Source organism: Lutra lutra, chromosome 15 (genome assembly GCF_902655055.1).
Source record: "Lutra lutra chromosome 15, mLutLut1.2, whole genome shotgun sequence".
NCBI lineage: Eukaryota > Metazoa > Chordata > Mammalia > Carnivora > Mustelidae > Lutra > Lutra lutra.
The window spans coordinates 42,125,117-42,149,911 of record NC_062292.1 but is presented as its reverse complement, the minus strand read 5'-3'; the positions used below and the strand labels follow the sequence as shown (position 1 = coordinate 42,149,911).

Here is a 24,795-nt window from a genome sequence, read left to right as displayed (position 1 = left end):
GCTCGCTCTCGCTCCCGCCCCCCCCGCCGCTGTCTCTCTCTCTCTCTCTCTGTCAAATAAATAAATAAAATCTTTTAAAAAAAAACCATTAACAATATATCTCCAGAACTTGTTCTTTATTCCAAACTGAACTCTGTACTCATTAATGCAGCATAATTTTTCTTTTCTTTTCTTTTTTAAAGATTTTGTTTATTTGACAGAGATCACAAGTAGACAGAGAGAGGCAGGCAGAGGGTGAGGGGGGAGGCAGGCTCCCTGCCAAGCAGAGAGCCCAATGTGGGACTTGATCCCACGACCCCGAAATCATGACCTGAGCCGAAAGCAGAGAGACAACCCACTGAGCCACCCAGGTGCCCCATAATTTTTCTTTTTAAAGATTTATTTATTTATTTATGAGAGAGAGAGAGAGAGAGAGAGAGCGCGCATGCATGTGGGAACACAAGCAGGGGGAGCAGCAGGCAGAGGGAGAGGGAGCAAGGAGCCAGATGTGGGACTACTAAGATCGTGACCTGAGCCCAAGGCAGCTGCTTAACCAACTGCGCCACCCAGGTGCCCCATTAATACAGCATAATTTTTATTCCTTTAAGTATTCTACTGTGGACATTTAAGTTGTTTGCAGTTTTCTCTACTTACAGGTAGCATAATACTTTTCCTTGTCTGATTATTTCCTCATGACAGCAGTTCTTCTAAGAATCTGTAGCAGTAGATACGTTAAGGACGATGCTTTAAAATTAGTCTTGCATGGCAGTCTTCACCACCACCCCCAAACTTAACTTTAATTTTATAATAAAAGTTAAGGTAACTAGGAAATTACATATAAAAATTTAGTTTATGGATGTTTTGACGTTAATACAGCTATTTTGTAAAAAGATAACCTTTATGGAATAGAGGAATTTTGATTCTTTCAAAGTCAGTGATTTTTGCGGGGGGCTCCTGTCTGGCTCAGTCCGAAGAGCATGTGATTCTTGATCTTGGGGTGGTGAGTTGGAGCCATATGTTGGGTGTAGAGATTACTAAAAATAAATGAACTTTATTTTATTTATTTACTTTTAAAAAATACTTGTTTTTTGTCTTTTTTTTCCTTTAATTTATTTGTTTGACAGAGACAGACACAGCAAGAGAGGGAACACAAGCAGGGGAAGTGGGAGAGGGGGAAGCAGGCTTCCTATCAAGCAGGGAGCCTGATGCGGGGCTCATTGCAGGACTTGATCCCAGGACCCTGGGATCATGACCCAAGCTGCAGGCAGCCGCTTAAGGACTGAGCCCCCCAGGGGCCCCGTGAATAAACTTTAAAGGCAGGGGTTTTTCAACAACTTGCAGTTCAGTAACTACTCATTTGAAAGGTGTGAAGAGGCGTGTGCACAAGCTGCATCATTTGTATGGGGAAGGGTAATCATACATATTCTGCTGTTCTGGTGGAAAAAAGGTTAACTATTATCCATGTTCTATTTTTGTTTTTTTTAAAGATTTTATTTATTTGTCAGAGTGAGCACAGGCAGACAGAGTGGCAGGCAGAGGCAGATGGAGAAGCAGGCTCCTGCTGAGCAAGGAGCCCGATGTGGGACTCGATCCCAGGACGCTGGGATCATGACCTGAGCCGAAGGCAGCTGCTTAACCAACTGAGCCACCCAGGCGTCCCTCCATGTTCTATTTTATTTAACTGGTTAGAGATAGTGTGTTTTACTCACCTGGGGTTTTAACAGAATTTTTTTAAAATGTCAGAATTATAAATTCTTCTAATCAAAGCGTTTGCTTCTCCCTTAGGATTGGCAGCCACCATTTGCATGTGATGTTGACAAACTTCATTTTACTCCACGTATCCAGAGGCTGAATGAATTGGAGGTAATATCTTAACTGTTGTTCTGGTGGACTGTATACCAGAGGGACTTTCTTTGAGGAATCTCCGTCACAAATCTAGTGGTTTTTTTTTTTTTTTAAAGATTTTATTTATTTATTTGACAGAGAGAGATCACAAGTAGACAGAGAGGCAGGCAGAGAGAGAGAGGGAAGCAGGCTTCTTGCTGAGCAGAGAGCCCGATGAGGGACTCGATCCCAGGACCCTGAGATCATGACCTGAGCCGAAGGCAGTGGCCCAACCCACTGAGCCACCCAGGCGCCCCAAATCTAGTGGTTTTAGTGAAGCTAAATTATGGCCAATTATTGATAATCATGGTAAAACAAATGGCAGTAAGGGTAAGGCCCTCATAGCAATCAAGATTTCATTAAAAACAGCAATTGTAGTCAATCATTGTTGGCCTCTTAATTCATACACATCTTTCTAAGTTTAGGTGACAGCCACAAGAATTTAGATTTTGAAAGGAATGTACTTTGAGAACCATCTAATGGAAAAGATTTCCAGCTCTAATTTTCTTCCAAATACACATTTTTACTTAGACTTAATAACACACTTTAATTTCCTAAGAAGGGGTGAGGAATACTTACTTGGCTATTCTCCAGAGAAGAGATGATGTTTGTTCAATTTCTTTGCTACTGAAACCCTGAAGTACAGGGTGAATGAGAATTGCGTGTTGATAACCCTGAAATAATGTTTATATCAACCTTTTTCTAATCTGATTTTTTTTTTAAAGATTTTTATTTATATATTTGAGAGAGGGACAGTGAGAGAGAGCATGAGTGGGGGTAGGTCAGAGGGAGAAACAGACTCCCTGTGGAGCCGGGAGCCCGATGCCGGACTCAATCTTGAAACCCTGGGATCATGACCCGAGCCAAAGGCAGCCGCCCAACCAACTGAGCCATCCAGGTGCCTTCTAATCTGATTTTAACATTGAATCATGTTTTGCTTTTTTATTAGAAAAACAAAACCCTTTTAACTTAAATGGAGCACATGTTCATTGGGATTCTGTGGTAGAAACATGGATTTGGTGGTAGTAGAATCTAGTGTCTGTATTTTTAAGTTGAGCTCCAAAGATACGAAAAGGGTCTTGGACTGTGTTTGGGAACATCTGAACATTCATCTCAGTTTTGCCCTTGAGCAAGATAAAACTCCTAAAACTGTCTGACTTAAACTTAATTTTCAAGGAGGGGAAAGAAAAATGACAAAAAAATTTTTTAATGAATTACAGACAACAGTAATAAAAGGAATAACATTTAATTAAGAAAGTGTCTCCTGGGACACCTTGGTGGCTCAGTAGGTTAAGGGTCTGCTTTCAGCTCAGGTCATGATCCCAGGGTCCTGTGATGGAGTCCCACATCAGGCCCCTTGCTCCGCTGGGAGCCTGCTTCTCCCTCTGCCTGCCACTCCCCCTGCTTGTGTGCTCGCGCTCTCTCTCTCTCTCTCTCTCTCTCTCTGACAAATAAAATCTTTAAGAAAAACATTTTTTTTTTTAAGTTAAAAAAAAAAAAGTGTCTCCTTGGGGTGCCTGGTGGCTCAATTGGTTAAGCAGTTGCCTTCAGCTCAGGTCATGATCTCAGGGTTCTGGGATCGAGCCCCACATCAGGCTCTCTGCTCAACAGGGAGCATGCTTCTCCCTCTCTCTCTGCTTGCCTCTCTGCCTACATCTGCCTACTTGTCATTTCTCTGTCAAATAAATAAATAAATCCTTAAAAAAAAAGTATCTCCTAGTTTTCTGTTACCTTATCAGGACTCATTAAAATTGATACGGAATCACTGTTGTAAAATCTGTTTTTAGATTTGTGTTTGAGAAAATAAGAAAATTTGTGCTTGGAAAGAACAGACCTTCAAAATACCCCAATTAAGATGCCTCCTTAGCGCAGTAGGCAGTGTGTCAAGTCTCATAAAATACCCGAATTGTAAAAAGACCTAGAGGGGGGGCGCCTGGGTGGCTCAGTGGGTTAAGCCGCTGCCTCCGGCTCAGGTCATGATCCCAGGTCCTGGGATAGAGCCCCACATCGGGCTTTCTGCTCGGCGGGGAGCCTGCTTCCTCCTCTCTCTCTGCCTGCCTCTATGCTTACTTGTGATTTCTCTCTGTCAAATAAATAAATAAAATCTTAAAAAAAAAAAAAAAAACTAGAGGGGCATATAGAAACTTATTTGTCATATAATTTTAACCAATAACAAAATTGTGCTCAAGTCCTCTATAAGTGAAGCCCTTTTCAGAGTGCCTACTTAAGGGAGGCTTACTTTGTTTAACTCTTTGCTTACACATGGTAGGCACTGAATTAAATTTTTGTTGAGTCAATTTATAATTATTCAACCAGCTTTATTTTGTATATTTTTTTACAGTTTCTCTATTGGATTTAGGAGTGATACTTCTTCACTTAAATATCTTATTTTTTTTTTAAAGATTTTTTTATTTTAGAGAGAAAAAGAGCATGAGTGGGGGCGCAGAGGGAGAGAATTCAAGGAGTCTCTGCACTGAGCACAGAGCGCCATGTGGGTTCAGTCTCAGTACCCTGAAATGACCTGAGCCGAAAGGAAAAGTTGGATGCTCAACCCACGGTGCCACCCAGGCACACCTCACTTAAATATTCTAGGAGTGAAAATACCACACACAGGATTTTTAAAATAAGCTAGGTGAGATTAAAATTCATTTCTTTGTCATTTAGGCTCAAACTCGAGTAAAACTGAATTTCTTGGACCAGATTGCAAAGTACTGGGAGTTACAGGGAAGTACTCTGAAAATTCCACATGTGGAGAGGAAGATCTTGGACTTGTTTCAGCTCAATAAGGTAAGAGGCCAATGGCCATCTCCCTCATTTTAGTGCTTTTCTGCCAGCATAAACTTGATCTTCCTAATCTTAAAAAAAAAAAGTTATTGTTTGAAATATAAAATGAAATTCTCCGTTCACTTGAGTGGTAATTAGGCTCTATTTGTCAGGTCTGAAAGCCTCGTGAAATATTTTGCTGCTACCTTTTGTGGGTATCATTTTAAAACTTAACAATATTTCTGTAAGATACTCCTTTCTGTTTTATTATAGCTAAAACAACTGGGGCTTAGGGAGAAAATTGACCGAGCTCTAAAGGCTGATACCTGAAATTCAGGTTTACTTTAGCGTAAAGCCTACGTTTTTTTCCCCAAAATAGTGCCATCTCTCCCACTCCTTAGTTTATGGAGATTTTTGAGGGTCACTGCGTTAGACCAAGGATTTGTTCTTTGTTACGGATTTAATTGTTGATCTAGTTCTTCCTCCCAGAAAATCTTGACTGCTCTGGGGAGCTGAGAAGTAGCTTTTGGGGGTACAAAATGTTTATGGACTGTATTGTGAAAAGTGATCTTCTAATTTTCTAGCTTGAAATAAGTAATGCATACATATTTTCATCTGACTTGGGAAATGTATTTTTAAAAATTAGCACAGGCAAGAACATTCTGTTCTTGGAGTTGTACCTAGGTAAGAGGGAATTAGAAGTGATTTCTATACAGACATTTCTGATTTCTTTTGCTGTTAACAGTTAGTTGCAGAAGAAGGTGGATTTACAGTTGTTTGCAAGGATAGAAAATGGACCAAAATTGCCACCAAGATGGGATTTGCTCCTGGCAAAGCTGTGGGGTCCCATATCAGAGGGCATTATGAACGCATCCTCAATCCCTACAACTTGTTCCTGTCAGGAGACAGTTTGAGGGTGAGTATTCAGGTCAACTTTAACCTGGTGGTTTTTTTGTTTTGTTTTGTTTTAAAGATTTTATTTATTTGACAGAGAGAAAGATCACAAGTAGGCAGAAAGGCAGGCTAGAGAGAGATGGGGATGCAGGCTCCCTGCTGAGCAGAGACCCTGACGCGGGGCTCCATCCCATGACCCTGAGATCATGACCTGAGCCAAAGGCAGAGGCCTAACCCACTGAGCCACCCAGGCACCCCAACTTTAACCTGTTTTATTTCACAGCTTATTGGTATGTTGTCTTTTAGGGTGAATGAAGAGGCCTTAATTAATTCTCTGTGGAAGACTTTGTTTTGTGAATTGTTGAGAAGATTTTGTTTTGTGAATTTTTCCTCCAGTGTTTGTGTTGTTCTGTTTTGAGAGCAGCCATACTTAGAAGTTTGTTTCTGGAACGAATATGTTTGTGGAGGAAATAGCCTTTTGCTGTCCGAGGCTGAAGTCTGTGTTTATCTTCACGAAAACTGCGTCTTCCTTATGACAGGTTGATTATTATTTTGTTATGGTTCATGCTTTTGCATTCACGTACGTTGGCGATCATATTCCTAATTGTCACATGAAAGTACAACCTGTGAAATAACTTGCCTACCTGTTCTCTGGCCAGCTGAAATCTCCAAGGAGATTTTCAGATACAAGGCTGATGGGGGTAAAAGGTAGGGGACTTAATAATGGCTAGATAGCTAATGGATCCTTCTTCTAATAGTTCCTGGGTAGCCATGTTTGTTCTTACAAAGATGGTATCTGCCAGCTTACTCAAATAGGAACTTTTTGTTGTAATTAAAGTATAACTGTATTATAAAATCTTCCTACTTATTTCAAGACACTGATGGAAAGAGTAATGTCATAATCCGTTTATACCCTTTGAGTTATTCTAAGGCAAGAGCTGTAAGCCCTGTAATTTTAAGAATTGTTACTGTGCTGTAGTGAAGTTAGAAAGTTAATAACATAGTTTCAGAGGGTAAACTACTAATCAGAACTCTGTCTTGATATTAGAGACGTACCATCTGTAATGCTCAAATCCTATAGATTTTTATAGCATTGCATTTTTCTTTCCTTTCTCCCTTCTCTATTCCAGGAGAGCTTCTTTTCAGCTTAGAAGAACATGATCAGTCTGATATTCAGAAAGTTGTCATTTTTAAATATACACATGTGAATATTTAATGAACCCAGGGATGAAATTATTTAGAACGTTGTATTTGGAATCTATAAGTCTCTGTTTTATAGTCAGATCTATATACAGTTGCCTACAGTAGATTTTCTCCTTCATAACCTTTCCGTTTCAGTGTGGAAGGCACAATGAGTAAGAGGAAAGAGTCTGCCTGCTTTATGGGTTGGCAACATTTTAAGAATATCTATAAACTTAGGTAGTGTAAGTTTTGTAGTTGAAAAGAATGTAAGCATTTATTCAATTGTAGTTTGAAGGGGAGTGGGTATTTAAAGATACTTTTTACAAACATTACGTATACAACACAGATAAATACTTATTGAGGGGCCCGTTGTGTGCCAAGTATGTTCTAGGCACTGAAAGGTGTTCATTGCAGAAAGCTTAAAAACAAAGGAAAGTGCGATGAAAATAAAATCACTCTTTAATCCTTTCACCTGTTTTTTCTTTTAAGGCTCTTTTTATGCATATATATACACACTGGGATTGTATTCTTCATTTACAATATTATAATCTGCTTTTCCTCTGCTTAATATATCATGAGCATTCGCCATGTCCTTGAATATTTTTGAAAGTCTAGTTGAATGACTCTGGCATTCCATTTTTGTAGCTAGACTTGATTTCTCTATTATTGAATGTTATATTATACCGTGATGGCCAGTTTTTGTACCTAATTTTTGGCTCATTTCTGATTTTTGAAAATAACCCTTAGAAAAAGGATAAATAGAATACATATATTTTAAAAGAATGGAGAAAGCAATAGCACAACACACCTATTAGAATGGCCAAATTCAGAACACTGACAGCACAAAGGCTGGCAAGGACAACAGAAGTTTTCATTCATTGCTGGCTGGAATGTTAAAATGACACAGCCATTCTGGAAGACACTTGGCCATTTCTTAGAAAACTAAACATACTCTGTTACCGTACAGTCCAGCAGTCATGTTCTTTGGTATTTACAAAAAGGAGTTGAAAACTTTGTCCACACAAAACCTGCATACAGATGTGTTTTAGCAACTTTATTACTCTTAAGTGCCACGAGTTGAATGCAACCAACCTGTCCTTCAGTAGGTAAGTGGATAAATGAATGATGGTGTATCCAGACGATGGAGTATTATATTATTAGGCATTAAAAGGAGATGTAAAAAAAAAAAAAAAAGAAAAGAAAAGAAAAAAGAGATCTCAAGCCATGATAAGACAAGGAGAGGAGCCTTAAATATATATCACTAAGTGAATGAACCAACATGAGAAGACTACACATATTGTGTGATTCCAAACATAGTATTCTAGAAAAGGCAAAACTATAGAAACAGTAAAAAGATCAGTGGTCGCCAGGGGTTTTGGGGCAAGAAGGAGGGAAGGGGTGGGGGGAATACTCAGAGCCCAGAGGATTGTTAGAGCAGTAAAGATATCCTCCATGGCATTATACATTTGTCCAAACCTATAGAATGTACACCACAAGTGAACCCTAATGTCACTTATGGACTTCGTAGGTTCATCACTTGTAAGAAATGTACCACTACTCTGGTGGGGGTGGCAACCGTGGGGGAGGCTGTGAGTGGCGGGGGGCAGGGTGTATAGTAAATCTCCACCTTCATCTCAACTATGCTATAAACCTAAAACTTCTCTAAAAAAAATAAAGGCTTAATATTAAGAGGAAAAATATCATGCCCAACAAAGGAATTGTTGCAAAAGGGTGAACCGAAGCTGAGAGCAAGTTTTGGGAAACTTAACGAAAAGTTGAGTAGAGATGTACTGGTGCAGTGGCATGGAGGCTCCACTCCTGTAATCCTGTGTTTTCTTCTGTTTCTCATTTTCATTTTCATTTTCTTTTTTTTTCCTTTCCTTTCCTCTTTCTTTCTTCCTTTCAAGGCTTATTTATTTTAGAGAGGGAGAAGGAAGGAGAAACTCTAAGACTCTGCCCTGAGCATGGAGCCCAATGCCAGGCTTGATCTCGCAACCCTGAGATCACAACCTGAGCCAAAAGCACGAGTTGGATGTTGAACCGACTGTGCCACCCGGGTGCCCCTCTTGTATTTCTGTGTTTTCTAAATGTCTCTGTCTCTGTAGCATGGTGTCCTCATGCTGTGCTGTCAGTCACCTCTCAGTCCCACTTTCTCAAAGGTTAAAATTAGTCTGATGTACTAGCAATGGATACAGAGCAAACACATCAGTTGTGTGTTGGGAATTGTGATTTGGAACAAAATAATAAAATTCTTTGGGTACCTGGATGGCTCTGTCGGTTAAGCATCTGCCTTCAGCTCAGGTATGATCCCCGGGTCCTGGAATCAAGTCCCATCTAGGACTCCCTGCTCAGCCGGGAGTCTGCTTGTCCCTCTTCCTGTGCCCCTCCCCTAGCTTGTGCTCTTTCTTGCTCACTCATTCTCTCAACTAAATAAAATCTTTAAAAGGGATACCTCAGTGGCTCAGTTGGCTGAGTTGAGTGCCTGCCTTCGGCTTAGGTCTGCTTCTCCTCTCCCTCTGCCTCCTGTTCCCCCTGCTTGTGCTCTCTCTGTCAAGTAAATCTTATAAAATATATAAAAATAAAACCTTAAAAAAATAATAAGGCTCTCAATCTCTAAAGTCCTTATAGAACAAAGCAGACCATCATTTATGGAACTATATAAACTTTGTGAGAGATAGGGACCACATATATAATCTCTTAATTTCCTTTAAAAAAAAATTTATTTATTTTAGGGAGAGAGAGAGCATGTGAGTGGGGAAGGAGAGAGGGAGAGAAACAGACTCCCCGCTGAGTGTGGAGCCCTACGTGGGGCTCGATCTCAGGACCCTGAGGTCATGACCTGAGCTGAAATCAAGACTCGGATGCTTAGCCAGCTGAGCCACCCAGGTGCTCCTAATCTCTGAATATCTGACCATCTACTTTAAAAGTTCCTTGATTCAGTTCAGTTTGTTACCTGCATGATCACACATACTGTTAGGTATCACATAGAAAGTTTATAAAATACATAAAAGAGCTTAATTTAGATGATAGGTTTTATTCCCATCTGTATGCTTTCATTGAATATACTCTTAAGTGGGGCGCCTGGGTGGTTCAGTGGGTTAAAGCCTCTGCCTTCAGCTCAAGTCATGATCCCAGGGTTCTGGGATCAAGCCCCGCATGGGGCTCTCTGCTCAGTGGGGAGCCTGCTTCCTCCTCTCTCTCTGCCTGCCTCTCTGCCTACTTGTGATCTCTGTCACATAAATAAATAAAATCTTAAAAAAAAAAAATACTCTTAAGTACTTAATTTGAGAACTTACTATGGAATGGAGGGTGGTATTCCATACTAATTTTGTTAACATTTCCAGACAAATCAGTATATGAGTTTAATTAAAATGAGCATTCATATATACACACACACACACACATATATACATGTATATACACACACACACACACACACACACACACATATATATATATATGTTTGTTGTATCTGTGGTAGATTATTTACTTGTTTGGAATATCAAGAAATCTGTATCAGCTTTTTTATAGTGTATTATATTTTTTAAATGTTAGAAATAGGGTTTGTTAGATGATTACTCAGCTTTTGCTATTTTTCTTTTAAAGATTTTATTTATTTGACAGACAGAGATCACAAGCAGGCAGAGAGAGAGGAGAAAGCAGGATTCCCAGCAGAGCAGAGAGCCTGATGTGGGGCTCGATCTCAGGACCCTGGGATCATGACCTGAGCTGAAGGCAGAGGCTTTAACCCACTGAGCCACCCAGGCGCCCCAGCTTTTGTTATTCTTGTATTTCCCACCTTTCTCTGAATTCTTTCTGCAAATGTTAGGAGGAAGGAGCCAATAGTGAGACTGTATGGTAGTAATGGTACCCGTAGAGCCAGGAGTTCTAGAAGAGTATTAATTTACTGTGTCTTACTCTAGCATAGATGATATACCTAAAGTGGTAACAATTTGGAACCTGCTTTTTAAAAAGTGCTTCTTGTGATACTCGTGGGTCCTATTACAAAGGAGTGTTACTTGAAATTCGTATTAGATTCCATGGTAATATTTTGATGTTACTGTGTTTTGTTGTGTTGGCATTAAGTACCCTCTATCAGCAAGTTTAGAAACAAACTAAAAAATAATCAAAGCAAGAAGAAACTCTGGTCTGATCAGAACCAGAAGTTATTGCTGTGGGCTACCTATTAGCCTTTGTCTTGGGAGTTAGACCTTGTAGGAATATGTTGAAGTAAGTAAAACTACTAAGGGAGAACATTTCAGTCTTACTACCTGTTTTTTCAGTTCAGATGATATCTTTGATCACAACATTGTTAGTTATATTTGAAACTGCAGGATTCTAAATAAAATGTAGAAAATCTATTGGGTTCCATATTTTATGACTCTAAACACTGTAAAAAATCGAATATTCTTAATATGGAAAGTTATTTTGGAAACTCATAAGAAGCCTATCTAACAGTTTGAGCCTTCAATTAATTGACAATTGCAAGCAGGGATAATGGCAAGTGGTTCATTGGGATGCCTTGAGCCTGCTGTGGCCTGGTATAACCTGATGTCATGAGCAGTTAAATGAGTTAAAGCAACACCATTCACCTACTAAATTTTTTTTTAAACTCTTACGTGTGTGTGTGTATATGATTGGTAACTGCAGACTTGTGTTTATTTAGATCTTAAAAATTACAGACTTTTTATGTATCTATGCAAACAACTATAAAATATACCTTGCAAAAATACATTGAAATTCTTTAAAAAGGAGGGGAAATTCATTAATAAATTGTGTTTTATTTCTAGTGTCTGCAGAAGCCAAACCTGAGCACAGACACAAAGGACAAGGAGTACAAACCTCATGATATTCCCCAGAGGCAGTCTGTGCAGCCCTCAGAAACATGCCCCCCAGCCCGACGAGCAAAACGCATGAGAGCAGAGGTGAGAGCCTCATGAGGTTGATCAGACAGAATTCTTGAGCCCTTGTACCAATGTCTGTCTGACACTGGATTTCTCTCATGCGTGTGCTCTTCATAGTTTTGAACCTTGTTAACCTCAGAGAAGGATGCTGTTTGTATTCTAGCTTTTACACTTGGGGAGACTGTACTGTCAAAGCGATAAGGGATTGAAGAATTCTTACTAGGTTTCTGCTGCCTGAACAGACAGCTGCTTTATTGACAGAGTTTGGAAGAATAGGCATTCATTGTGATGGTGTTTGGTTTGCCTGTTACCGTGATGAAATTAGGCAGTGTTTATTGAGGTTTGAGGCTAGGGAATAGAGAACTGGAAACTTGCCTTTTTTCTTGAACCAGAGAGGTTAGAGGATAGTGGAAACTGTTTTTCTCAGGCTTCCTGAAAAGGAGTATGGAATCTATGGGAGACACTTATGCTAATACAGGAAATAATTAGGCAGCATGGGGGTGGAGGCTTTGAATATATAAGATGAAAGAACATGAGGGATGATCAGGAGGAATGAATGGATAAGAAAGCCAGTTTGCGTCAAGATTTTTCTGCTATGAAAGGTATATTTTGCTGGTTACCTTATTTCTGTACAGAGGTGTGAAGGTTTGGGGGTTTTGCCTACCTTAATTGGACATGTAAATGTTAGGAATCAGTGATAATGTATTAGGAACATCTTAGAACTGGGAAGCCTTGTTGCATTAATCAGGTATTTAAATCAGTCGGTTATTAGTAATTATTGGTCAAGATGGAAAAAAAAAAGGGAAAAAGAAAATACCTATTTTGTTTCCTGAAGAAATGGATATAAATAAGGGGATTATTTTTAACTTAGGTAAGTTGGAGATAGGAAAAAATTTAGTAACTCCATTTTTCTGAATTAAGATTGCCTCAGAATAGGAAAATATGGTAATTTGAAGCCCATAAACCTGCTTATATTTCATTAATCTAAAATATTCTTGTTTGAGCACGTCTTGATCATTAAATGTAGAAGACATGCCCTAGTGCTGTGGGTGCCTAGGTTTGCCTTGATGAGAGATGCAGAGGGTGATAATAGCACCCTGGGAGGGATTTGGTCAGCAGTGGACACCCTGAGTACATACGAATGAACATGGGCAAAAATGATCAAGTGTAGTATTGCAAACTTCACAAAAGTTGTTTTGCTTTATTAGTAAGTATCACCACTTTGGGAAACATTGGAAATTTAGACTGACTTAATGATAGGGGAATCCTTAATACTTTAGTGATGTTAGAAGAGTAGCTTGTGTTAACGCTTTAACAGAAGAATTAATAGAAAATTATTACGGAAGCCGAGTTTTCTGTAAATGCGAGCCAACTTTGGAAGAAGCCAGCAAACTTTTCAAGGCTAATGAAATTATATGATACTTATATAACTAGTAAGGATTTGGCTTAGTGATGACTGAATCAAACATAAGGTGAGTAGATAAGAACTGGGAAGCTTCTAGGCGGAAAATCAGAGCTGATCCCAGTGGGGTAATGATACTCCCCCGAATTTGTTCCTGATCCTTTGATTCTTCTCTATTTTTTTCTTTCCATATTTTTTTCTGACCTGTCAAAGTGTAGATACTCTTCTAACTTACTAGATTTTTCCTTTCCTTAAATAATAGTAATTTTAAGGGTACATCACACCTCTGTGGGGAGAGAGAAGCATGTTTTGAATGTCTGTTTATAAGATTATAGTCACCTGGAGATTTCAGTTGGATTTTAGAAGATTTATTTTTTAAAAGGAAATATTTATGTATATGACAACTTTTTTAAAGGCCATGAATATTAAAATAGAACCAGAAGAGACAGCAGAAGCCAGAACTCATAACCTGAGACGACGAATGGGCTGTCCAACTCCAAAATGTGAAAATGGTAAGAAAGTTTATCCAAGAGTAGGAAAGGAGAGTAAAAAGTAAATTAGTAAAAATAAGTATTCATTTTTTAAGAAAACATTACAACAACTGTTGAATACTAGTCAGTGGGTTGGGTCTTGAAATAAAATCTTAATACGTTAATGTCCCAGTTCTCATAGTGACCGGTAGAAGTAAACAGATCTGCATATTAGAAATATGACTGAGTTTCTCAGCTGTCACTAATTGCTACTTTGGAATTAGGTTAAATGGCATTCGTTGAAAAAAGTGATTTATGCGTAGCATAGGTGCCTTTGACTGGATAGCTGATAAGTTTATTTCAGGCATGGCAGGCAGACATGGTTTTTAAATCTGAATTTTAGTTGATAATTGCGTAGCTGGCTGTTGCTTGATGTTACTCACTGAGAGGTAAGTTCAGGACTCTAAAAGAGAAGTCCTCAACCCTGTATGGGCAGGCACATACAAATGAAGAAGTTAGTAAAATTGCTGCTGCTTAGTGATTGGTGAATTTAGTGGAAAGGCTGCACATTGTAGTGGAAAGTAGATGGATTTTTAAAAATACAGATCTGAATCTGAATCCTGGCCTAACCACTAACAAGTTGTATGACTGTAGATATTTCTTGATTTCTTTTAATGTCCGTTTTCTTGTCTTTGAAATGGATTTGTTGCAAAAGGTAATCTACGGATAGCATTTAGCACAGCACCTACCTATGATAGGATAGTTCATTAATTGATAGTTAACTTTTATAGCTGAAATTGTCAGTCTTTGGAACCAGGATATTGGGGTAGTAAGTAGTCATAGGTTATGGAGGGATACTCTGTAATGTGTAGGAGGTACAGTTAAGGTCAGGAGGAACCTGCTTTCATCAATATATGTCATGCTAAGTATATATGTCAGTATAATATATGTTGGTACATGTTAAGAAGACTGTATCTTCAGCTCTTATGTTATTAAAAGCCTACAGACCTGAGCAACATCTCCAGAAGTACCCATATCCATATTTATTACCACATTTAAATGGTGTGAGAGTTTTCATTTTATCACAAGTTATCAGCACCTAGCCCTTGAACATAGTAACACTGGGTGCTGCTCCTGCATTGAAAAGAAACAAGGAAATTGTGTTTGTGTCCTGCGTGTGCTTGGGGGAGGGAAAGGTGAGGGAACAAGGTGAGTCAAGTGTAGTACATGAAGCTCTAACTCGGATTGCCTCTTACAGAGAAAGAAATGAAAGGTATCGTCAAGCAAGAAACCATTGAGAAGAAAGAATACATTGTAGAAAGCGAGAAGGAAAAACCCAAGAGCCGATCTAAAAAAGCCACCAATGCTGTGAGTTGACATGTTTAAACACTTTAACCACTTTTGTGCCTTACTTAGGACTGCTAGTTTAGAGTGTGACAATTAAAAGAACTTTTCATGTCCATTTATAGTATCCGTTTTTAATCGAAGAAACACACAAATGCGTTATGAAGATAATAGTAACATATGGGGGAGGGAGGGGGCATTCACAGCCATTTTTCTGGAGTACATGCAGTTTAAAGACAAATAATGTGAGCTGGATTATATATGGAATGTTCCTAAGTCACTAGATCACATCCAGATGATCTGAGAGCTAGATCAGAAATCAGGTTCACGTTTTCCAACTTTACAACAGGGTAGGAAGAGTAAAGGAAAGGGGTTGAGGGAATAGGACTTGAGCACCCAATAAGAATTAAAGGACTAGGTAGCCACTTACTCAAATGGAAACTTAAAGCTTGAGGACTTTACAGAGGATCTGGTTGCTTTTCTTCTTCTCTGCCCCTTCTGAGAGCTCAGTGAATAGCTTGACAACAGTGCTTTTTATCTTGGAATTTGAAATTATTCTAATTACGTGTTCTTCTATTCATAAATATCATTCCCACCCTACCACTAAAAGAAAAAAAAATACAATCAGAAAATGATCAGAATCCAGGTTTTTATTTGCTACAACAGAAAGACCGAGAAGATTCCCTGATTAGTTGAATTCTTAGCTTTCTGTATTACTGGGTGATGTATTAGTTTTTAGGGGCTGCCGTAGCAAAGTATCACAAACTGGCCTAAACAATAATTTATTTTCTCATGGTTCTGGAGGCTGGAAATCTAAGATCAAGTTGTCTAGAGGGTTGGTTTTTTTCCTGAGGCCCCTCTCTTTGGCTTGTAGATGGTTGTCTCCTCCCTGTCTTCATGTGGCTTTCCTCTGTACCTGTTTATGCCCTAATTTCTTCTTGAATACTAGTCATATTGAATTAGAGCCCACTCATTATGAATTCATTTTATCTTAACCTCTTTGAAGACCCTGTTCCAAATATAGTCACATTCTGAGGTACTGGGGGTTAAAACATCAAGATATGAAAACAAAAAATACATCAAGATACGAATTTTGGGGCTCAGTCCATTAACAGATAATAACTATGTATTTTTATCACTGTGTTTGGGGAACTTCTTTTTTTTTTTTTTTTTAAGATTTTATTTATTTATTTGACAGATAGAGATCACAAGTAGGCAGAGAGGCAGGCAGAGAGAGAGGAGGAAGCAGGCTCCCCACTGAGCAGAGAGCCTGATGCGCGGCTTGATCCCAGGACCCTGGGATCATGACCTGAGCCGAAGGCAGAGGCTTAACCCACTGAGCCACCCAGGCGCCCCTTGGGGGAACTTCTTAACCATGAATCCTTAATTAGAATATAAAGTGGTTTATTTTATTCATTTTTTTAACTTTTATTTTTATTTATTTTTTAAAGATTTATTTATTTATTTTATTTAACAGAGATCACAAGTAGGCAGAGAGGCAAGCAGAGGGGGCAGGGTGGGGAAGCAGGCTCTCTACTGAGCAGAGAGCCTGATGTGGGGCTCGATCCCAGGACCCTAAAATCATGACCTGAGCTGAAGGCAAAGGCTTTAACCCATTGAGCCACCCAGGTACCCTATTTATTTATTTATTTAATTTTAATTTTATTTTTTTATTTGACAGATCACAAGTAGGCAGAGAGGCAGGCAGAGGCGGGGTGGGAAGCAGGCTTCCTGCTGAGCAGAGAGCCCCATAAAGGGCTAGATCCCATGACCCTGAAATCGTGACTTGGCGCGAAGGCAGAGGCTTAACCCACTGAGCCACCTGGGTACCCCAATATAAAGTAACTTAATGTGGTTAATGAACTTAAACATTTTTCTTTTCTTTTAAGCATGGCAAAATGGAAATTTTTTCTCTAAAATTCTGTTTTTGGTTAAGCTGATAATTTATTACTGAACATGTTGTTCTTCTAGAAGATTAGCTTTCTCTAAGCCACTGGAAGCTAGATATCCTAGTAATAAACTTTAAAACACACAGCTGAGGGGTACCTGGGCAGCATCGTCGGTTGAGTGTCAGACTCTTGATTTTGATCTCATGGGCTGTGGGATGGATCCCCACTTCTGGCTCCCTGCTCAGCCAGAGTCTGCTGGGGATTTTCTCTTCTCTCACTCTGCCTTTCCCATGTATACTCTCTCTCAAATAAATACATCTATTTTTATTTTATTTTTATTTTTTTTTTTTTTTTTCCAAAAAAAGGGAGAGGGGCATGAGATCTGAGAACATGATCTGAGCTAAAATCAAGAGTTGGACGCTTAACTGACTGAGCCACCCAGGTGCCCTACATAAAAAAATCTTTATTTTATTTATTTATTTTTTAAGATTTTACTTATTTATTTGATAGCACACGCAGGGGGAGCAGCAGGGAGAGGGAGAAGCAGGCTCCCTACTGAGCAGGAAGCCCAGCCCGATGAAGGGCTTGATCCCAGAACCCTGGGATCATGACTTGAGATGTAGGCAGAGGCCTAAATGAATGAGCCACCTGGGTGCCCCAGAGAAATCTTTAGAAACACACACACACACACACACACACACGTAGCTGAAAAAGTTCTGACATTAGATTTTAGTGTTGGGAATGCATTAAGCATTATAAAGTATCTCTTATAAAAAAGGTGAAGCATTTTTATTTAAAATACCTCTCGTGGGAGGTGAATCATTTTCATTTGAAGGACGGGAATACTAGATTACGCCTCTATCCATTTTGTTCTTAGAATTTCACAAAATCAAATGTAGCTCATGCTCTTTTGTTTTGTACCTGTTTGCACTGCTGCAGGTGGATCTATATGTCTGCCTCTTATGTGGCAGTGGCAATGATGAAGACCGGCTGCTTTTGTGTGACGGGTGTGACGACAGTTACCACACCTTTTGCTTGATCCCCCCTCTCCATGATGTTCCCAAGGGAGACTGGAGGTGTCCTAAGTGTTTGGCTCAGGTAAGAATTAATAGCAGAGATAGTATTAGAAAATTTCCTTCACAGTATTTTTTTGTTTGTTTGCTTTTGGGTTTTAGATTTAGCAGTTGGTAACAGTGAGCCTCATGGTAAAGAGTGGGCTGGACCTGACTAGGAAGGAGGTCTTGGCAGTGAGTCCCACATCTATGCAACGTGCGAAGAGGCAGAAAAAATTTTCTAACTACACTTAAATTTTTTTTTTCATTTAAAAAAGCATTGCATGTTCTTTGCAAAAATTCTTAGACCAAATGACTTAAAAGAGAGTATGATTTCGCAGTTGATAGACAAGTTATTTTGTTGTATATCCATCCAGACTTTTTTTATATTTTAAACACTACATAAGTAATTTTACTGATCTGTTTTTAACAAATATATAAATAAAATATAACTATGTGTATATTAATAAAAATATTCTTTTTTACCTTTTTTATTTTTGGCAGGAGTGTAGTAAGCCACAAGAAGCATTTGGCTTTGAACAAGCAGCCAGGGACTATACCCTCCGTACTTTTGGGGAAATGGCAGATGCATTCAAATCTGATTATTTCAACATGCCAGTCCATGTATGTACATATATACTGCTTTGATTTGGAATTTTAATAACTGTTAGAAAAAAGTGTATCAAGACAATTTCACTAGGCATTTATTTTTAACTTGTCTGATGGTGTTAAAATTAAAAATGATATTAAAAATTAAAATGTTAAAATGCATTCTGATTTTTCACTTGATTTCTCTACAGGTGGTCTTTTCCACACACATCATACAGTAGCAATAACAGGATGTTAATAAAGGCAATTATCAGGAATCCTTTCAGTTCAACAAATGTAACTTAAAGAAAATTTCACAATTTATTGAATGACTCTTATGTGCCAGTCATCATCCTATGCATTGGGAACACATTTATATATTGTTGTGTTGTAAGTTAGTATTGTAAACTTTAGGATGAGTTCATTTATGCTCTTAGAAGCATAAGCATCTTTTATTCAGCATTTAACATTCTGTCAAGTGAGTGCAGCAGAATTAAATGGTTTTCTGCCCTAATGCTGGACACTTGAGCTGTGTTTTTCTCACTTACCAACAAAGTGCTGTAGCAGACACTTCACACATCTAGATCTCTCTAGTTGGATTATTTTCTTGGGGTTCTTACTGAGGTCAGATAAGAATATTTATCCATTCCTGCCCTCCCCACTTTAATGGCTGTATCATTTATGGGAACCCAGCAATGTGTGTGTGAACTTGTTTTTCCCTGATAGCACTAGCATAAGCTGTTAGTTACTTAAAATGTTTGCTTACTTGAAGGGCTTATAAATTCAAATTATACTCCATTTGAGTTTCAGTTCTTTTGACGCCTCATACATTGTATGATGTCCCGGTATGTTTGCTTAGCCAGTCTTGGTGGTGCGCAAATTTAAGGCATTTAAGTTACCTTTCTCTAGATTTGCATCAGATTAACAACAGATCCTGGACACGCCGTCTGGTGGCTCTTTGTACCGCTGCAGGCTGCTGCAAAGGAATTGTTCTTTCTGTTCATATTTTGCACTCTGTCTTTTTCATCATGGTTGTCTGCCTTACTCTCAGCCAGGTCAAGGGCAAGGAGTGAAATGATGGACTCAGGTAGTGTGTTTGAACACATCTTGAAGGATGAAGTGTCATTCAAACACAGCTATTACTAGTGTATAATGGTCTACCAAGTTATAGGTTACATTTCTCACACACAAAAACATCTCCATTTTTGATTCAGAATTTTGCTTTCCTTGACTTCCTTTTAGTATAGTGGCCAGGTCAGTGATAGAGGAACATGAATTCTTAATCAGTACTTACTTTTTTGGTTACAAAATTGCTTTTAGAAAATAATGTCTGTGTCTAAACCGCTTGGGATCAATTGTGGAATATTATGGGTATGATTTTCCTGGGTGTGTTGTGCTGTGACTCCTGTCACTTAGCTAATCTCTTCAGATTGGTCATGGGTAGTTTGTGAGTGTCTGAAAATTCAGTTTTTTGTCTTCCTCATTGTTTTGTTTCCAGATGGTTCCCACAGAACTAGTTGAGAAAGAATTTTGGCGACTGGTAAGCACTATTGAAGAGGATGTCACAGTAGAATATGGAGCCGATATTGCCTCTAAGGAATTTGGCAGTGGCTTCCCTGTCCGAGATGGAAAAATCAAACTATCGCCTGAGGAGGAGGTAGGCTCTCACCTGGAGGCACTTCTAGTTCAAGCAGAGACCTGCATTTAAACCTAATAGTTCCGCATATCCTTATCTAAAGTGCTTAATACAGGATTAATTGCCTTAGTGCAAACATGCATGTAGTTGGAACTTGAATTATTAATTAAAATTCTGTTTGGTTTGCTTGAAATAGTTTATGATCACTTTCAGTACATTTTTGATTACCAGATTTTTTTTAAAAATTATTTATTTATTTGAGAGAGAGTGAGCAAGTGCGAGCAGGGAGAGAGGCAGAGGGAGAAAATTAAGCAGACTCCCCCGCTGAGCGGGGAGGCCTGACAGGGCTCTTGTCAGGATCCCAGGACCCTGAGATCATGACCTGAGCCAAAACCAAGTGCCAGACACTTAACGGAAATGAGCCACCCAGGCACCCCTGATTACTAGATTTTTTTTTTTTTTTTTAAGATTCTATTTATTTATTTGACAGAGAGAGATCACAAGTAGGCAGAGGCAGGCAGAGAGGAGGAAGCAGGCTCCTCGCTGAGCAGAAAGCTGGATGCTGGGCTTGATGCCAGGATCATGACCTGAGCCCAAGGCAGAGGCTTTTTTTTTTTTTTTTTTTTTTTAAGATTTTATTTATTTATTTGACACAGAGAGAGATCACAAGTAGGCAGAGAGGCAGGCAGAGAGAGAGAGAGGGAAGCAGGCTCCCCGCCAAGCAGAGAGCCCGATGTGGGGCTTGATCCCAGGACCCTGAGACCATGACCTGAGCCAAAGGCAAAGGCTTTAACCCACTGAGCCACCCAGGCGCCCCTAGATTTTTTTTTTTTTTTTTTTAAGATTTCATTTATTTAGGGCGCCTGGGTGGCTCAGTGGGTTAAGCCGCTGCCTTCGGCTCGGGTCATGATCTCAGGGTCCTGGGATCGAGTCCCACATCGGGCTCTCTGCTCGGCGGGAAGCCTGCTTCCCTCTCTCTCTCTGCCTGCCTCTCCGTCTACTTGTGATCTCTCTCTGTCAAATAAATAAATAAAATCTTTAAAAAAAAAAAAAAGATTTCATTTATTTATTTGACAGTCAGAAATCACAAGTAGGCAGAGAGGCAGGCAGAGAGAGAGGGGGAACCAGGCTCCCCGCTGAGCAGACAGCCCAATGGGGAGCTCGATCCCAGGACCCTGGGATCACGACTTGAGCCGAAGGCAGAGGCTTTAACCCACTGAGACACCCAGGTGCCCTGATTTTTTTTTTTTTTTTAAAGATTTTATTTATTTATTTGACACACAAAGAGAGATCACAAGTAGGCAGAGAGGCACACACAGAGAGAGAGGGGGAAGCAGGCTCCCTCCTGAGCAGAGAGCCCGATTCGGGACTCAATCCCAAGACCCTAAGATCATGACCTGAGCCGAAGGCAGAGGCTTAACCCACTGAGCCACCCGGGCACTCTGATTACTAGATTTTTAATGATTTCAAGAAAAGTAGAAAGAGCCCATAGAAGGATTCTAGTCCCAGCTATTCAACTACATTGTGATGATATGGGAAGATTACTTAAGCTCCCTTTGCTTTCAGTCTATAACTATGATACTACCTTCTGAGGAAAATTTGAGGGATTGGGACCAGACCTCAATTTATCTTTGAACTTTAGTGTTTATGAGTCTATTATTTTGCACAATAGCAAACGTCTAGGAGGGTTTCTATTCCTATTCTAGTAGGAAGTCAGATTTTTAAAGATTTTATTTATTTGACAGAGATCACAAGTAGGCAGAGAGGCAGACAGAAAGAGAGAGGGAGGGAAGCAAATCCCCTGCTGAGCAGAGAGCCTGATGCAGGCTCGATCCCAGGACCCCGGGATCATTACCGGAGCTGAAGGCAGAGGCTTGACCCACTGAGCCACCCAGGCGCCCAGAAGTCAGATTTTTAAAAATCTTTTTCAAATGTAACATATACACAGAAAAAAGTACATAATAATATGCACACTGAATTTTCACAAATTGAGTACATGCATGTAACCAGCACTAGAACAGGAATTAAGACATTACCAGTTATTACCAGACCTTACCCCAGAAGTTCCCCTTTTGTCCTCCCTCTTTCGCTACCTTCCCTGTCTCAGGAAAACCACTTCTCCCACCCTCCGGACAATCACTATCCTGAGATACAACACCATAGGTTAGTTTGCCTATTTTTGGACTTGATATAAACAGACTCATTGCTATCTTATTTCCTCTGTAGACAACACAAGGGGGAGGCTGTACAGATACAAAAGTATATAATATGTGAATCTATTTATGTTAAGCTCAAAACCGAGCAGAAGTGGGCATCTAAGAAGTTAGCATAGTGGTCTCCCCTCCTTTTCTCCAACCCTTACCCTTTTATTTTGAGGGAGACTATTTTCAGCCAGCTTTTTGAAACATTGAGAATCTAAAATGTTAGCATGCATAGCTAATCCTTTATACCTTTTTTGTTTCCTTTTTAGGAGTACCTTGATAGTGGCTGGAATTTGAACAATATGCCAGTGATGGAACAGTCTGTCCTTGCTCACATTACTGCTGATATATGTGGCATGAAACTTCCTTGGTTGTATGTAGGAATGTGCTTTTCTTCATTCTGTTGGCATATTGAAGACCACTGGAGCTATTCAATCAACTACCTGCACTGGTAAGAAGATCCACATAACCTATGAATCGTATGCGAGCTGGGCTGGAAACTTTTTAAATGTGTCTGAAGAGTAACGAACTGTTTTTTTCACTACTGTTGAATCCAGGCGTCTTAATAAGGCAGTGGTTCTTAATGATCCTAGGAAATCCAATCAATTCCCTGAAATTGCATATATACTATTTTTCAAGTATAACATGTTTCCGGGGAGGGGATAAACAGCTGTTAGTGAAAGAAGCCTTTGCTCATGGAAAGATTAAAAAGCACCGAACATTACTTTTCCTATGGAGAAATCCCATTCTGTGGCAGGGACAGCCCAGATACCATACCCTTTGGGTAGTGGAATATAGGTCCCAAAGTGCCCTCCAGCTCCTTGGGCCTGTTTTGTTGCGCTGAGTTTTGGCATCATTACACACGGTAGAATGGACTTCATCAGTGCACAAGTGCGTGGAGGCGGGGTGCAGATACTCAGACTTTTTTTACTTTTTGTGTCTTCTTTCACATCTGTTTTTACCCCCTCCGTTTCCTTTGCTTTTCTAAGTACAGAAATATCTGAAGCTCTGTAACTCACTTAAATCCCCACACGAGGAATTTGAGGATGTACCACAAGAAAGAGAGAGTTGGGAAATATATGTGGAGCATCAGTTCTGCCTCCCTAGGCAATTGCTCCCAGCTGTAAAATGAAGATTATATTTACCATACCTCACAGGGATGTTACAGATTAATTGGTTGACAGTTTAAAGTGCTTTGAAGAATAAGAGCTCTTTGGAAATGCTAATTGCCTTACTAGTGTTTGATTTACCCTCGCCTGTCAGAATGGACAAGGGAAAAGGAAGATGGAGAGTTGCCATCCCTTGTCAGTTGCTATAAGAGACTGTGGTAACCACATATCCTGTAGCTAACATATGATGCCTCGTATTTTTAGAAATTCTAGATATTTACATTTTCTAAAGAGTCAGATAAAAATGGGAGGGAGGAGGGGAGCCTCAGATGGAAAGTCTCTCATTTAAACTCTGTATGTGAAGGGGGAAAATGCATCACATATGTTCAGATCGCATTTCTAATGACACTCAGTTTGAACATTTCCTTTGTGGAATAATCTTACAAAGCAGGGTCTGAGAAACATGACTTGTTAACCATTTTGTTTGTGTTAGTGTTGCAGACTGATTTTTTTCTAATGAAATTTGATGTTTATATATTTCTTGAGATTGATTTATTTTTACAATCTGTTTCCAGGGGTGAGCCAAAAACCTGGTATGGAGTCCCGGGGTATGCTGCTGAGCAGCTAGAAAATGTAATGAAGAAACTAGCTCCAGAGCTCTTTGTGTCCCAGCCAGATCTTCTCCATCAGCTTGTGACCATCATGAACCCCAATACCCTGATGACTCACGAAGTGCCTGTATGTTCTGCATCAATTCTCCTGTACTTAGGCTTAATCCACCACTTCTCTTCCCTGTTACTCAGTTTTTTTATGAAGTTGATTTAGTTATGTGTGTTCCATACGATAACTGGATAGAAAAAATAGCTGTTTGGTGAATTTGATACTATATTGCAATAAGCCAGTAGGACTGGATCCTCAGACACCATAAAAACTAATTTGTTGCTGCTAATAACTAGCTTGCTAGCTGCCATATTTTGCAAATAATAAGTATGATGCTTTCTTTTTTATTCAGTGTCTATTTTAGGGTTTCTAAACTATAATTTTTCCTTAGAACTTCTGTCTTTCAATGCAACAAAACAAAAACCTTAATGTTACTTGTCTGTATAAATTACTGTGAAAATGTCTGGGTTCTGTTACAATTAGATCTAAACTCTAGTGTTAGAATCCTTCATACTCTGTCCATACCTAAAAAAATAATTTATGGAATCTACATGAACTTAATTCTGAATGATAAACTGAAATAATTTACATGCTCAGTAGATATTAAACCTCCACCCCTAATTACGCTTGCTTGCTTGGTTATTTAATTTTTAAGATTTTATTTCTTTGAGAGAGAGCACATGCACAAGTTGGGGGGAAAGGGCAGTGGGAGAGGGAGAAACAGACTCCTGATGAGTGGGGAGCCCCAACATGGGGGGCTCCATCCCATGACCCTGAGACTGATGCACCCAGGTGCCCCTGAAGAAAAAATTAATTTTAAGCTCCTGGGCTTGGATTT

The 24,795-nt window shown here is 39.4% G+C and overlaps 1 protein-coding gene across 3 annotated transcripts in view; it reads left to right on the top strand.

The window, feature by feature from the left end:
* The window catches only part of KDM5B (lysine demethylase 5B), an 84,994-nt gene that overhangs the window by 23,503 nt on the left and 36,696 nt on the right, over positions 1 to 24,795 (top strand). For all 3 annotated transcript variants that reach the window (XM_047704578.1, XM_047704576.1, XM_047704579.1), the window contains exons 2-12: positions 1,765 to 1,842; positions 4,528 to 4,650; positions 5,372 to 5,542; positions 11,493 to 11,627; positions 13,424 to 13,520; positions 14,737 to 14,846; positions 17,651 to 17,809; positions 18,268 to 18,387; positions 19,850 to 20,008; positions 22,458 to 22,639; positions 23,873 to 24,035. In XM_047704578.1, the coding sequence (XP_047560534.1) occupies positions 1,765 to 1,842; positions 4,528 to 4,650; positions 5,372 to 5,542; positions 11,493 to 11,627; positions 13,424 to 13,520; positions 14,737 to 14,846; positions 17,651 to 17,809; positions 18,268 to 18,387; positions 19,850 to 20,008; positions 22,458 to 22,639; positions 23,873 to 24,035 (1,497 nt within the window). The remainder of the gene's footprint in view (positions 1 to 1,764; positions 1,843 to 4,527; positions 4,651 to 5,371; positions 5,543 to 11,492; positions 11,628 to 13,423; positions 13,521 to 14,736; positions 14,847 to 17,650; positions 17,810 to 18,267; positions 18,388 to 19,849; positions 20,009 to 22,457; positions 22,640 to 23,872; positions 24,036 to 24,795) is intronic.